Genomic DNA, 17,719 nt, shown 5'->3' on the forward strand with positions numbered 1-17,719 from the left:
TTTTTATTATATATTTTTACAAAATTTGACTCTTCAATTTAGACTACAGTTGATATTTTTGCATATTTACAAATTATTAGCAAAATTTGAGATTTTTATTATATATTTTTACAAAATTTGACTCTTCAATTTAGACTACAGTTGATATTTTTGCATATTTACAAATTATTAGCAAAATTTGAGATTTTTATTATATATTTTTACAAAATTTGACTCTTCAATTTAGACTACAGTTGATATTTTTGCATATTTACAAATTATTAGCAAAATTGGAGATTTTTATTATATATTTTTACAAAATTTGACTCTTCAATTTAGACTACAGTTGATATTTTTGCATATTTACAAATTATTAGCAAAATTTGAGATTTTTATTATATATTTTTACAAAATTTGACTCTTCAATTTAGACTACAGTTGATATTTTTGCATATTTACAAATTATTAGCAAAATTTGAGATTTTTATTATATATTTTTACAAAATTTGACTCTTCAATTTAGACTACAGTTGATATTTTTGCATATTTACAAATTATTAGCAAAATTTGAGATTTTTATTATATATTTTTACAAAATTTGACTCTTCAATTTAGACTACAGTTGATATTTTTGCATATTTACAAATTATTAGCAAAATTTGAGATTTTTATTATATATTTTTACAAAATTTGACTCTTCAATTTAGACTACAGTTGATATTTTTGCATATTTACAAATTATTAGCAAAAGTGAAGATTTTTTCGTATATTTTTTACAAAATTCGACTCTCCAATTTGGACTACAGGTGGCATTTTGGATATTTCCAAATTATTAGCAAAACTGAATATTTTTATTATATACTAGCCGTACCCGTGAGCTCCGCTGCACCAGTTAGAAATAAATATAAAGTAATTACATAATTAAAATAGGACGTTTGATCCAGGGAACATTCGTGTTTGATAGAAGGATAAATCGTTTAATATGTTACTTAATTTAAATTGTATTTAAGATATTAAAATGCGATCATTTTGATCCAGAGACCACTCATTTGGTGCAATGACAATTCCTTTAACTTGTTTCTTAATTTTTATTACATGCAACCATAGTTTAATGAAGATTGACATCATTTAGATTTAATGTGTATATTTTATTTTACTTGTTATAGGTTTCCATTGAATTATGGTAATAACTTAATTTTAACCATTGTTTTCTACGTATTCAGTAAATGGCGCTTGGCCCACTATGGTTCTGAACCCTTCAAATAACTTAAATAGTGATACAGCATATATAGTGGTACGTAATTATATTTCTTTCTTTCGAAAATGTAAGAATTCACGATCTTCTATGTACCATTGCCATGGAATGAATAAATGTGTTTTTTCTTCCTATTCAAAAAAATGTATATTTTGCACATAGGAGTTACTGCAAAAACAACAACGCTATAATCTGAGGCGGCGGTGAAAATGTATTATATTGTTATTTTAAAAGTCTTGTATATCGTTAAATATCAGTCCTATCAAATTTTTTTCAAAGAATAAAACTTATCGGAAATCAGTTTTAAAGACACTTTTGTTATGTAACATTTTTCACAAAAATCAATAATAAGCGAGATATTTCGATGTATTTAATTCAGGCTCCCTTATAACCCCTCTTTTAAATAACGTATTTTGAATGCCATATAGCCTAAAATCTAAGTTACAAGGAACTTAATTTATATTCCAATTTTCATCGAAATCCGTTCAGCCATTATCGCGTGGAAAAGGTAACGAACATCCAGACAGACAGACATACAAACAAAAATTTCAACAAAGCGATTTTCGGTTTCAGGATGGTTAATTATACATGTTAACACCAATTATTTTTGGAAAATCGAAAATCACCAGAAAAATTTTGGCTACAGGTTTATTATTAGTATAGATATGCTTCCTGATCGCACTCCAGTTCCACTTACAACAGTGACAAGGATCGTAAGGAAATTTAGTGAAATTGGAAGCGTAAAGAATTTACAAAGATCAAGTCGCCAACCATAATTAAAATTAGTATTCTTTCCCTTTCGCCAAATAACAGATAGAATTATTTAACGCACTAAGTGTCAGATTCAATTCCATAAATAAGATGTTTCTGGATCAATAAATATGATTCCATGGATGTAAACGAAGGTCACTCAAATCACAGTAAACAAAAAAAAAAGTTTTACTCATACTCCATGATATAAACAAAGGACAGTCAAATCACAGTAAACAAAAGAAGCGTTTTACTCGTATTCCATGATAGAAACAAACGACAGTAAAATGACAGTAAAGAAAAGAAGAATTTTACTCGTATTCCATGGATATAAACTAAGAACAGTCAAATCACAGTAAACAAAAGAAGCGTTTTACTTTTATTCCATGGATATAAACAAAGGATAGGTTAGTCAAATGACAGATTTTACCTGTTTTGGTGTTATCTGGTAACAGTTGGCAACATTGAAATAGGCAATAATCTTATTTATTATTCATTTTAACTATAACTCTAACATACCTTCGATGCTGTAGAGTTATTTGTAAATTTTGGAGATTAAATAATAATAATAATAATAATAATAATAATAATAATAATAATAATAAAAAATCTGTAGCCGAAATTTTTCTGGTAATTTTCGATTTTCCAAAAATAATTGGTCCTAACATATATAATTAACCACCCTGAAACCGAAAATCGCTTTTTTGAAATTTTTGTTTGTATGTCTGTCCGTCTGTCTGTATGTTTGTTACCTTTTCACGCGATAATGGCTGAACCGATTTATATGAAAATTAGAATATAAATTAAGTTCGTTGTAACTTAGATTTTAGGCTATATGGCATTCAAAACACATTATTGAAAAGGGGGTTATAAGGGGGCCTGAATTAAATAAATCGAAATATCTCGCTTATTATTGATTTTTGTGAAAAATGTTACATAACAAAAGTTTCTTTAAAAATAATTTGCGATAAGTTTTATTCCTTAAAAAATTTTGATATGACTTATATTTAATGAGAAAAATGAGTTTTAAAATTAAAATAACTGCCATCTAAGGCCGTGTAATGAATTAAAAAACAAATGACTTCGTCTATAAGGGGCCTTGGACAGCAACAATCGAAAGCTATGAAAGATAGCGTACAGAGAATGTTTCTGTGTTTGTATGAAGGAATATCGGAAGCTAAATTAACCGATTTGTATAATTAATTATTATTTCACCATTGGAAAGTGTAGTTTCTCTAGATGGACATAATGCTATAGTGTTATTACAGTAACTTCTGATATAATATAATATAATATAACATAATATGTAATATTATATAATATAATTTAAGTTATTTGAAGGGTTCAGAACTATAGTCGGCCAAGTGCCATTTACTGAATACGTAGAAAACAAGGGTTAAAATTAAGTTATTACCATAATTCAATGGAAACCTATAACAAGTAAAATAAAATATACACATTAAATCTAAATGATGTCAATCTTCATTAAACTATGGTTGCATGTAATAAAAATTAAGAAACATGTTAAAGGAATTGTCATTGCACCAATGAGTGTCTCTGGACCAAAATGATCGCATTTTAATTATTTGGATGCAATTTAAATTAAGTAACATATTAAACGATTTATCCTTCTATCAAACACAAATGTTCCCTAGATCAAATGTCCTATTTTAATTATGTAATTACTTTATATTTATTTCTAACGGGTGCAGCGGAGCGCACGGGTACGGCTAGTAATAATAATAATCTTACGTGAACCATTATACGCAGGCCGGATCTGTGGCAGCGGAATCCAGCCCGCCGCCATCCCCCGACAAGAAAGGCACCACAGAGCCCCCGACCGACGTCCCGGACAGCGGGGCACAGCCCCAGGCAAACGAAGACATCACCACCGCGGAGACGACTGACGAGAGCCCGTCCCCCTGCACGGAGCAACCGTCAGAAGAGCCCGCAATAGTGGAGACGCGGAACCCCGAGGTGAAGCCGCCGGAAGAGGCGGAGAGCCCCAAGGAGGAGCCGGAGCGCAAGGTGGAGGGCGAGTCCCCGGTGGACATGCTCAGCCGCGAGCTGGCGGGCGAGCCGGACGGCAGGGCCGACCCCGACGAGCTGACGGAGCCCCCCGCGCTGCCCAGGAGCCCCCCGCCCATCATCGACCCCAGGCCCTCCTTCCTGCACACCCTGACCCAGGTGAGGAAGCCGCCTGGGGACAAGCCCAAAGTCCCGCTCAAGCCCAGCACCAAGATCCTGCAGGCCACGCCCAGACGACAGCCTGCTGTGGTGACGCCTGCGACCACTCCGCCCCCGCAGGAGCCGCCGCCCCCGCAGGAGGAAGTAGCGCCACAGCCCGCGCCTGAGGTAGGATGCACAGCAGTATCAGGAAGCTGCAGGTGTTTGTCCACCAAGGGCAACGAACTACTTCCTTTCTGGTCTGATCTGGTTTCGTCTTTCGATGAGTTTCCCTCTCTGCCCATCTCATATCTCATCGTACCATATCCTATTTTATTCTGTCGCATCGTATCCTATCATATCGTATCCTGTCGTACCGCATCCTATCCTATCCTGTTGTATTGCATCCTATTCTATTCTGTCATATCGTATCATATCTACTGCCTCATGAGTGATACCTTATCACTTGATATCACTTAATGAAGTTCAGACCAGTCTTCGGACTGTTCACTAAACATAGGTACCAGTACCGGCACCGTATCGTATTGCATCCTACCATATCTTTTCCTGTCGTGTCGTATGGTATCCTATCCTATCCTATTTTTTTATCATATCGTGACCTGTCATATCCTATCCTAATCGTATCTTGTCGTATTGTATTTTATTTTATCGTATCGTATGTTGTCTTATCCTGTCCTACCGTGTCCTATCGTATCCTTACCTATCCTATCCTTTGCTATCGTATTCTATTCTGTAGTATCGTATCCTCTTGTACCATATATTATTCTGTCTTATCGTATCCTATCATATAGTATTGCATCCTTTTCTATCGTATCATATCTTATCCTAGACTGTAGTATCCTACTTTGTCGTATAGGATCATATTCTATTCTGTCTGTTCGTCTCTTATTCTATCATATCGTATCCTGTTATATCACATATTATTCTATCGTATCGTACTTTGTCGTATAGTATCCTATCCTGTTCTATCGTATCCTAGCTTATTCTATCATATCGTATCCTGTTATATCACATATTATTCTATCGTATCGTACTTTGTCGTATAGTATCCTATCCTGTTCTATCGTATCCTAGCTTATTCTATCGTATCGTATCCTGTTATATCACATATTATTCTATCGCATCGTACTTTGTCGTATAGTATCCTATCTTGTTCTATCGTATCCTAGCTTATTCTATCATATCGTATCCTGTTATATCACATATTATTCTATCGTATCGTACTTTGTCGTATAGTATCCTATCCTGTTCTATCGTATCCTAGCTTATTCTATCGTATCGTATCCTGTTATATCACATATTATTCTATCGTATCGTACTTTGTCGTATAGTATCCTATCCTATTCTGTCGTATCCTAGCTTATTCTACCGTATCGTATCCTGTTATATCACATATTATTCTATCGTATCGTACTTTGTCGTATAGTATCCTATCCTATTCTATCGTATCCTAGCTTATTCTACCGTATCGTATCCTGTTATATCACATATTATTCTATCGTATCGTACTTTGTCGTATAGTATCCTATCCTGTTCTATCGTATCCTAGCTTATTCTATCATATCGTATCCTGTTATATCACATATTATTCTATCGTATCGTACTTTGTCGTATAGTATCCTATCCCGTTCTATCGTATCCTACCTTATTCTATCATATCGTATCCTGTTATATCACATATTATTCTATCGTATCGTACTTTGTCGTATAGTATCCTATCCCGTTCTATCGTATCCTAGCTTATTCTACCGTATCGTATCCTGTTATATCACATATTATTCTATCGTATCGTACTTTGTCGTATAGTATCCTATCCCGTTCTATCGTATCCTAGCTTATTCTACCGTATCGTATCCTGTTATATCACATATTATTCTATCGTATCGTACTTTGTCGTATAGTATCCTATCCTGTTCTATCGTATCCTAGCTTATTCTATCATATCGTATCCTGTTATATCACATATTATTCTATCGTATCGTACTTTGTCGTATAGTATCCTATCCCGTTCTATCGTATCCTACCTTATTCTATCATATCGTATCCTGTTATATCACATATTATTCTATCGTATCGTACTTTGTCGTATAGTATCCTATCCCGTTCTATCGTATCCTAGCTTATTCTACCGTATCGTATCCTGTTATATCACATATTATTCTATCGTATCGTACTTTGTCGTATAGTATCCTATCCTGTTCTATCGTATCCTAGCTTATTCTATCATATCGTATCCTGTTATATCACATATTATTCTATCGTATCGTACTTTGTCGTATAGTATCCTATCCCGTTCTATCGTATCCTACCTTATTCTATCATATCGTATCCTGTTATATCACATATTATTCTATCGTATCGTACTTTGTCGTATAGTATCTTATCCTGTTCTATCGTATCCTAGCTTATTCTATCATATCGTATCCTGTTATATCACATATTATTCTATCGTATCGTACTTTGTCGTATAGTATCGTATCCTGTTCTATCGTATCCTAGCTTATTCTATCATATCGTATCCTGTTATATCACATATTATTCTATCGTATCGTACTTTGTCGTATAGTATCCTATCCTGTTCTATCGTATCCTAGCTTATTCTATCGTATCGTATCCTGTTATATCACATATTATTCTATCGTATCGTACTTTGTCGTATAGTATCCTATCCCGTTCTATCGTATCCTAGCTTATTCTACCGTATCGTATCCTGTTATATCACATATTATTCTATCGTATCGTACTTTGTCGTATAGTATCCTATCTTGTTCTATCGTATCCTAGCTTATTCTACCGTATCGTATCCTGTTATATCACATTATTCTATCGTATCGTACTTTGTCGTATAGTATCCTATCCTGTTCTATCGTATCCTAGCTTATTCTATCATATCGTATCCTGTTATATCACATATTATTCTATCGTATCGTACTTTGTCGTATAGTATCCTATCCTGTTCTATCGTATCCTAGCTTATTCTATCATATCGTATCCTGTTATATCACATATTATTCTATCGTATCGTACTTTGTCGTATAGTATCCTCTCCCGTTCTATCGTATCCTAGCTTATTCTATCATATCGTATCCTGTTATATCACATATTATTCTATCGTATCGTACTTTGTCGTATAGTATCCTATCCCGTTCTATCGTATCCTAGCTTATTCTATCGTATCGTATCCTGTTATATCACATATTATTCTATCGTATCGTACTTTGTCGTATAGTATCCTATCTTATTCTATCGTATCCTAGCTTATTCTATCATATCGTATCCTGTTATATCACATATTATTCTATCGTATCGTACTTTGTCGTATAGTATCCTATCCCGTTCTATCGTATCCTAGCTTATTCTATCGTATCGTATCCTGTTATATCACATATTATTCTATCGTATCGTACTTTGTCGTATAGTATCCTATCTTATTCTATCGTATCCTAGCTTATTCTATCATATCGTATCCTGTTATATCACATATTATTCTATCGTATCGTACTTTGTCGTATAGTATCCTATCCCGTTCTATCGTATCCTAGCTTATTCTATCGTATCGTATCCTGTTATATCACATATTATTCCATCGTATCGTACTTTGTCGTATAGTATCCTATCTTGTTCTATCGTATCCTAGCTTATTCTATCGTATCGTATCCTGTTATATCACATATTATTCCATCGTATCGTACTTTGTCGTATAGTATCCTATCCTGTTCTATCGTATCCTAGCTTATTCTATCATATCGTATCCTGTTATATCACATATTATTCTATCGTATCGTACTTTGTCGTATAGTATCCTATCCTGTTCTATCGTATCCTAGCTTATTCTATCATATCGTATCCTGTCCTGTTCTGTCATATCGTATCCTCCCCTGTTCTATCATATGCAATTCTATCGTATGGTATCGTATCATATCCTAGTCTATCATATCGTTTTCTATCCTGTTCTATCATATTCTATTCTGTCGTATTATATCTTATCGTACCCTATCCTATCGTATCCTGTCGTATCGTATTATATAATATTCCAGCTTATCGTATCCCATCGTATCGTATTATGTCTTATCGTACCCTATTCTACCCTAGCCTGTAGTATCCTGCCGTACTGTATCCTGTTCTATCGTATCATATCCTATGCTGTCTTACCTGTATGGGAATTATTATCAGGAATAAAACTCTTTCATTGTTGTTGTCCATTCAACTGTCGGAAGAAGGTTTGAACCTTATGACACCAATAAGACACCACTTATGAGGTAACTAGGCCAGGAGATAAAGGGGTAGGGTGGCCAGTTTCTTTCCCCCCCTCCATTGCATATATCGCCTACTAGCTATATATTACACTAGTCAGACTTCAGATGCTTGCAAACAATTGTTCTTCCTCTGACACACATCATGTACTGCCTGATAATAGATTTACATATCAGCTAGAACCTAAATCAGAGGTAATAGCTAAAATTACACGATTTAATCTTCAATTGCGTTTAATTAGAAAATAGATTTCAACGTAAAAGTTTTAAATTGTTAGAAAAAGTCGTCACAAAAGTGTTTGATTATGTAATTTTAATTGTTAGAGTGGGTTTTATTTTATTTTCAATCTCACCTATATAATTTTATTTAATGTTCAAATTAACTTCATTACAATTTTGAATTTACAATCAAGTTGATTTACATATGCAGTATTTTAGAAGTAATACGATTAACTTAAGTGTTCAGTTGCCACTGCATTACGGTAAATCGATACGCAATATTTGCATTTGGCTTCCTTCTTGTTGTTCATTGTTTTGTATCGTACAGTTCCTACATTTCAGACGTGGGACGCATTCTGAGAACCTTCACTTGAACACTCAGGTGCACCAACATATAGAAATCCTTTGTCTATCCTCACTTAGTGTCTACATTTTCAAGAGTGAAATTATTAAATCTCTCCAAGAACAAATTTTCATGCTTAGTACGAGAATCGAACCCGCGTTCGCATGATTTGTAGCCACGAATGTCGATCACTGGACCACGAAACCGTGTCATATAATCTGGTTATTACATCGTCATTGTTAATAGCATCGATGTATATAATCGCCTGTTGTATATGCAACTGGTAGAGCACTGGTGTATCCAAGATTGCATTGTATTGTGAATTTTATTAGTAACAACAATGTAATTTATTCGTCACAACAATAATTCCTTTCTACAATTCACCTTAAACGCTCTCGTCAACAATTGGATCTTCACTCAACACAGTATTCGTTATAGCACTCCACCGACGACAATGACAATTTACTTGGACTATTACGCACAACAATGAACTGTTAATCTTAACTAATATTTATAAAGCACTATTTACAAATCAGAACTACCAGTTCTCAGTTCACATTTCTTCTATCTCAGTCACTCGAGTTCACAGTATCTCGAACCACAGACCTTCAGAGACAGTTCACTGTACTCGAACTCGGGTCCCTCCAACTGCGGTCCACTGCACTCGAACTCAGGCCTTCGGATGCTGACGCAGATGCGGACGCACACTCGAGTCGAACTCCGGCACACAAGTCTGGCTTGCTTGCTCTGGCTTACTCACTGACTGAATAACTGAAAACTCTGCGGTCGTTCCTTCGCGACCGTAATTTATAACCACAGCGACGTAGCCTCGAAAGTTCGAATTCGCGAGTCTTCCATTTCGACGGATTTCTCGGCCTCTCTAGGCAAGCAGAAGATGCGCGCGCAAACTCTCTCCACTCTCTCGCCGCGTTGGCCCTTTCCCCTCTCAGCCGTGCGCCATTCCAAAGTGCTCCGCGCGATCTTCTCTTTTGCGGGACGCTGGTCGTGAGTTCGAATCTCACGTCGCTGTCACAATATGCTACTAGGAAAACTGCCGTATTCTACACTGCCATTTTGTATTCCAACTCATCTTTACAACTCTTGAAGTACCTGACTGCAATAGCCGCGTCAGTGATTTAGCGGTAGCGCGCTGGTTTTTCATTCAGGTGGCTCGGGATCGATCACTGACGTAGTCATGTATGGAATTTGTGGTTACAAAGCATACGTTCCACAGTTTTTTTCGGGGTACTCCAGTTCCTCTGTATATCACTCCACCAATAATCTCCACCTCCCCCTCATTTCATCTGTCATCTACAATAGTAAAAATAGACGGGTGAAATCTTGAGGGGGGGGGGGTGTTAATATTGGGTTTTAGAGTTTGGGACTCCGCACCCTGGGGTTATCAGACACTCCCCTGGGACCTGTCTCTATGGATGCTGAGGCAGGACGGATTTATTGTCAGCATCGGATTCACAAATGCTTGCCGGGCCACCTGTCGAACTGGAACAATTATTTCATAGCATATAGAGCGTATAATGGGCCAATACAAGGTAAAGCAGAAGTCATATTACATAGGTACAGATAATGTTCAATATGAGAAACATCTGCTTGATTGCATGCTTCAATTCGATGCTACTAGTGGCGTAAAACTTGTGTTAGTCTGGTAGGGGTGATTTGTGACTTGGCTTCTGTGAGCCTTTCTTTGATGTGGTCCATGCTGTTAATTTTCTCATTGTACACGAAGGCCTTTAAATGTCTCCACAGGTAACAAATTCAAGGTTAAGTCCGGCGACTGTGGTGGCCATTTAACAGAACCACGACTACCTATCCACTTTCCTGGAAACTGTTAGTCTATTCACGAATGAACTAGGTAACCGTAATGGGGTGGCAGACTGTCTTGTTGAAACATATTGTGAAAATTTCCTTGTTCAAGATGCTTGAGAAAACACTCTCTTCAACCATTTCCTTGCACATTTCAGTAATGAATGAAATTACCTTCGATGTAAATAGGTCCAATAACTGTTGTTTCTCATATGCCACACCAAATCATCAATTTTCCTCCCGCCTGCATTTTGGACGAATCCATCCAATTTCGGTTCATATTACTCATATCCCGCCAATTTTGTTTACCGACTTTGCCATTTTATGCAAAAATTGGCTTTATCGCTAAACAGAATGGAAGAAAGAATACCGACAGTTTTGATAGTTTTCCTATGTAATCTGACTTCTGTCTCATCCTGTGTAAGTCTGTTCATCTCGAGTACGGTCCTCAAAAACCCAGCCAAGTAATCACAAATTTCTTGAGATAAAATATGGACCCTTAATTAACCTCTTTACTACTAGATGCTAGGCAGAATGTGCCTATGTTACTGCTTCATATTTACAGCGACATTGATTCTATGTTAAAACTTTATCTGCGTCCATCATTCTTCCTCTCCAACTGGAATAAATGTTTAGTAATAATTCTCAAAACTAGAATACTTTTCTCTTAATTATGAGTTATGCTGTTTTTATTATTATTATTATTATTATTATTATTATTATTATTATTGTCTCCTATGGATTTATGAATGCTTATAATCTATAGATCTGCCGTTAAATTAAAGGCTCTTTTGAATAGTCACACCTGTAATTGAATTAATATGTATTTTTCTATTATGCTGCTCGGATCAGCAGTCAGCGCCCTTACATAGGTGAGTACTTAGCACCTGGTCGCATATACATTGAGTCACTCAGATCTAAATCATGTGTTAATGAAGTCGCACAGGTCTACGTCACATGCCACTGAAATCACACTTTTCTGTATTATTGTACATGTCACTGAAATCAAGCGAATCTACATCACGTCACTAAAATCACACAGGTCTGTCTACATCACATGCCACTGAAATCGTACACGTCTACATCACAGGCCACTAAAATCACACATTTCTATATTATGGACCACTTTAATCACACAGATCTATATGACAGATCACTGAAATCATACAGGTCTAGATCATATGTCATTGAAATCACACATGCTTAGATTTACGTCATAGAAATCATACAGATCCACTTCACATGTCACTGAAATGACATACGTCTACATCACAGGTCATTGAAATCACACAAATTTACATCGGAGGTCACTGAAATCACACAGGTCTAGATCATATGTCACTGAAGTCATACAGGTCTACAACACGTGTCACTGAATTTATACATGTTTCTATATTATGGACCACTTTAATCACACAGATCTATATGACAGGTCACTGAAATCACACAGGTCTAGATCATATGTCACTGAAGTCATACAGATCTACAACACGTGTAACTGAATTTATACATGTCTACATCACATGCCACTGAAATCGTACACGTCTACATCACAGGCCACTAAAATCACACATTTCTATATTATGGACCACTTTAATCACACAGATCTATATGACAGGTCACTGAAATTATACAGGTCTAGATCATATGTCATTGAAATCACACATGCTTAGATTTACGTCATAGAAATCATACAGATCACCTTCACATGTCACTGAAATCACATACGTCTAACATCACAAGTAATTGAAATCACACAAATTTACATCGGAGGTCACTGAAATCACACAGGTCTAGATCATATGTCACTGAAGTCATACAGGTCTACAACACGTGTAACTGAATTTATACATGTTTCTATATTATGGACCACTTTAATCACACAGATCTATATGACAGGTCACTGAAATCACACAGGTCTAGATCATATGTCACTGAAGTCATACAGATCTACAACACGTGTAACTGAATTTATACATGTCTACATCACATGCCACTGAAATCGTACACTTCTACATCACAGGCCACTAAAATCACACATTTCTATATTATGGACCACTTTAATCACACAGATCTAATGACAGGTCACTGAAATTATACAGGTCTAGATCATATGTCATTGAAATCACACATGCTTAGATTTACGTCATAGAAATCATACAGATCACCTTCACATGTCACTGAAATCACATACGTCTAACATCACAGATAATTGAAATCACACAAATTTACATCGGAGGTCACTGAAATCACACAGGTCTAGATCATATGTCACTGAAGTCATACAGGTCTACAACACGTGTAACTGAATTTATACATGTCTACATCACATGCCACTGAAATCGTACACGTCTACATCACAGGCCACTAAAATCACACATTTCTATATTATGGACCACTTTAATCACACAGATCTATATGACAGGTCACTGAAATCATACAGGTCTAGATCATATGTCATTGAAATCACACATGCTTAGATTTACGTCATAGAAATCATACAGATCCACTTCACATGTCACTGAAATCACATACGTCTACATCACAGGTAATTGAAATCACACAAATTTACATCGGAGGTCACTGAAATCACACAGGTCTAGATCATATGTCACTGAAGTCATACAGATCTACAACACGTGTAACTAAATTTATACATGTCTACATCACATGCCACTGAAATCGTACACGTCTACATCACAGGCCACTAAAATCACACATTTCTATATTATGGACCACTTTAATCACACAGATCTATATGACAGGTCACTGAAATTATACAGGTCTAGATCATATGTCATTGAAATCACACATGCTTAGATTTACGTCATAGAAATCATACAGATCACCTTCACATGTCACTGAAATCACATACGTCTAACATCACAGGTAATTGAAATCACACAAATTTACATCGGAGGTCACTGAAATCACACAGGTCTAGATCATATGTCACTGAAGTCATACAGGTCTACAACACGTGTAACTGAATTTATACATGTTTCTATATTATGGACCACTTTAATCACACAGATCTATATGACAGGTCACTGAAATCACACAGGTCTAGATCATATGTCACTGAAGTAATACAGATCTACAACACGTGTAACTGAATTTATACATGTCTGCATCACATGCCACTGAAATCGTACACGTCTACATCACAGGCCACTAAAATCACACATTTCTATATTATGGACCACTTTAATCACACAGATCTATATGACAGGTCACTGAAATTATACAGGTCTAGATCATATGTCATTGAATCACACATGCTTAGATTTACGTCATAGAAATCATACAGATCACCTTCACATGTCACTGAAATCACATACGTCTAACATCACAGGTAATTGAAATCATACAAATTTACATCGGAGGTCACTGAAATCACACAGGTCTAGATCATATGTCACTGAAGTCATAGAGGTCTACAACACGTGTAACTGAATTTATACATGTCTACATCACATGCCACTGAAATCGTACACGTCTACATCACAGGCCACTAAAATCACACATTTCTACATTATGGACCACTTTAATCACACAGATCTATATGACAGGTCACTGAAATTATACAGGTCTAGATCATATGTCATTGAAATCACACATGCTTAGATTTACGTCATAGAAATCATACAGATCACCTTCACATGTCACTGAAATCACATACGTCTAACATCACAGGTAATTGAAATCACACAAATTTACATCGGAGGTCACTGAAATCACACAGGTCTAGATCATATGTCACTGAAGTCATAGAGGTCTACAACACGTGTAACTGAATTTATACGTGTCTACATCACATGTCACTGAATACATACAGGTCTGTAACACTTGCCACTGAATTCACACAGATCTACGTCACATATTACTAAATACATACAGGTCTACAATACGTGTCACTGACTTCACACAGGTCTTAATCATATGCCACTGAAATGATCTAATTCTAAATCATGTCGCTGAAGTCGCATAACTCTACGTTACATGTCACTGGAGTTAAACACACCTATATAATATGCTATTGAAATCATAGAGGTCCTAATTACTTATTAATGAAAACACACATGTCTGAATAATCTCACTGACATCACACAGGTATGAATCACATTTGAATTAAATGACAGAGTGAAGCACACAACACAAATATCTGAAAAAATATCTGAATTCAAACAGGTTGAATTGCGTATCAAATCACACAGATGTGAATCTCACACCACTGTAATTGAACACAGGTTGTGTGGATATGTCATGTTAGTCACACATGTTTGGATCGTTGATCGCTCTTCTCCCTTCAGTTACCAGAGCCAGAGTGCACGGAGCAGCCCCCGGAGCGCTCCCACAAGCGGCAGGCGCCCAAGCCGCCCCAGGAGGAGTCCCCCTGCCCCCTGTTCACCCGCAACGCGTCGCTGGGCCTCATCAAGGCGTCGTCGCCCGTGGCCCGCGAGAAGGGCAAGCGCGAGCGAGCGGCGTCTTGCCCAGAGCCGGCGCCGCGACGTTCGCTGTCGCTGTCGGCGGAGAGTCTGGGGGTCGAGGTCCCCGACAAGAAGAAAGCGTCGCGCTTCTCGCTGCGCAAGTTCCTGCGCCTGGGGGCCGCCAGCAAGGAGGAGAGGGCCGCGGTGGCGGAGTCCCCCCAGCGCCCTGAAGAAGCCCTCCCGGTGCCGCGCCCCCGCCTGGAGATCATCCACCCCCTGGAGCTGAACGGCTCCAACGTGGAGGTGCTGAGCAGCTCGAAGCGGCCCCCGGAGGACTCCGCCCCGTCCACACCCGACGAGCCAGAGCCCGCCCCGCGCCCCACCAAACCCCCGCCCCCGCCCCGCAGCCAGTCCCTGGACGCGTGGGGCAAGACCCTGGAGGGGCTGGGCAAGCCGGCGCGGCCGCCCCCGCCCAAGTCGGCGGAGCTGCTGCGGCAGCAGAAGCTGGCCTCGCCGCAGGCGCCGCCCCCCGCGCCCCTCAACAACGTGTACGCCAACCTAGGTGGGTGCCCCCTCGTGAGCTGCGCGTCAGCCGCCGCCGTTGCCGCCTGGCAGGTCCCGTCTGATGAGCCGCTGTTAGGCCTGCTTGCAGGTGAGGTCCGGTCCGGCCTGACGCCCAGCAAGCCGCAGCGCTCCTCCAGCATCAGGGACGGCAGCGCCGAGGGCCCCAAGCGCAGAGCGGCCCCCCCGACGGACGACAGCGGCTACGAGTCCGTGGAGCTCAGCAGTGCCAAGAACGTGAGTCAGCTTGGTTTTAAGGACTCCGTACTTTCCTTGCGGGCACATCTTCAGCCTGTCACACATTCGGCCCGGGTTCGAGTCCCTGTCAGGCCTGGGATTTTTCATTGAAAAATCCATAGTGACACTTGTGGCGGTCAAGGTCGCAGTTGGGGTTTTCTCGGGGTTCTCTCATTTCCCGATATTAAGCCCTTACATCAGCGATGGGGAAAAGGGGTGGAACGAACATCATCAGCAACTTACTCACTCCACATCTAAAACAGCAAGGTCAGGCGTATTTCGTCGTTTCCGGGTTTGATTGTTTACAAGGCGAGTCCAAAGCTGTGTAGTGGCGTAACCCAGTAGAAGCGCGATGTAATAGTTGTGTTGTTATACTCCTGACCTAAACTAATAGGGTGCTGATAAATGTTAATAAAACGAAACAAGCGTTTCCATTTTAGTAATTAAAATGTATTTAAATTACATAAATAGAACGAAAATAATAATTGTGTTACTTCATTCGGTAAACAGATAGAATGAGTAATAAACAAAGTAAATAAAATGCAAATACTTTTCTTGGAACAAGTGAATTGACAGCACGAATAATTAACAAATATATAAATAATATTACAAAAGAAACAACAAAATAATAATAATAATAACAATAACAATAAAAATACTTCATTGCCAAAACAAAGATACATATTGATTTTTTTAAATATAAAACACTCTAGCACACCCAGAAAAAGTAAGTTACGTACTCGTGCTCAGGGAGCATTCCACATAATGTTAAGTCAGTTTATTAAATAACAGAATAAAAAGTAAAGAAGAAGAAGAAAAACACACACATCATAATAATAGAACTTTAAATTTTCTCTGTTAACAGTAATTTTTAATTGACTTTTTTTAGTAAGGAGCATTAACAAATTGAAAGTTTTAAGAATTTAGCTATTATGTAATGAAACCTTGGGCCGAAGTTGTTACTCCCTCCGAGAACACCTAAATTTTTCTGCTATATGTTTTGAGAAAAAAGATAACTAACACGAAGTATGTTTGTTGCTAAACAAATTGAAACTGGCTCGTCTTTGGTTTTTAGTGAATGTTTTAATTCTTCCAATTTCTTATTTAAAAAGGACATAAATTAGCGTTTAATCTGTAAACCGACTACACAAAACCGTCACTATACTGTAATATCAGGATTTCTGTTTAACAATGTCACCACGATATAAATACAAATTCAAACAGTGGCGGCCGGTGAGGCATTCTGGTAGTGGTGCCAAAAATGGAAAAAAAAAATGATTGCACGCAAATCACCCAAGTAAAAGATGATAATCACAGGTCACGTTTACATTGTTATATAAAACACATTAATTAAACCATATATTTTACCAGGTGTGCAGTTAATAATGCACTTAGTAACAGTTACAATAACATTTCCGAAACTAATAACAAAATTTACAAATACAGATAATGCAAAACTTTCTCAGTATTGTTAAGTCAAATACAAGTAACTTTTATAACTAGTAAAATTACTGGCAAAAACACACGAGATGAACAATGATATAGATAATAAATGAACACGTTTGCACTTTATTTAAACAGGCCGATGAATCCAAGGCAGCGGCCTGAATGACACATGTTCATGTCCTGCACAGATCTCATGTAAAAGCATCAGTACTAGCAACAGTATAGCGATATTTAGTTG

At 37.6% G+C, this 17,719-nt stretch overlaps 1 protein-coding gene across 7 annotated transcripts in view; it reads left to right on the forward strand.

The window, feature by feature from the left end:
• The window catches only part of LOC138692219 (uncharacterized), a 218,348-nt gene that overhangs the window by 171,768 nt on the left and 28,861 nt on the right, over positions 1 to 17,719 (forward strand). For 5 of the 7 annotated variants that reach the window (XM_069815327.1, XM_069815330.1, XM_069815331.1 and 2 more), the window contains 2 exons: positions 3,755 to 4,339; positions 15,121 to 16,035. In XM_069815327.1, coding sequence (XP_069671428.1) covers positions 3,755 to 4,339; positions 15,121 to 16,035 — 1,500 coding nt within the window. The remainder of the gene's footprint in view (positions 1 to 3,754; positions 4,340 to 15,120; positions 16,036 to 17,719) is intronic. The other 2 variants (XM_069815332.1, XM_069815333.1) reach the window with 2 other exon arrangements.

The sequence above is a fragment of the Periplaneta americana genome, chromosome 16 (genome assembly GCF_040183065.1).
Source record: "Periplaneta americana isolate PAMFEO1 chromosome 16, P.americana_PAMFEO1_priV1, whole genome shotgun sequence".
In the NCBI taxonomy this organism is placed as follows: Eukaryota; Metazoa; Arthropoda; class Insecta; order Blattodea; family Blattidae; genus Periplaneta; species Periplaneta americana.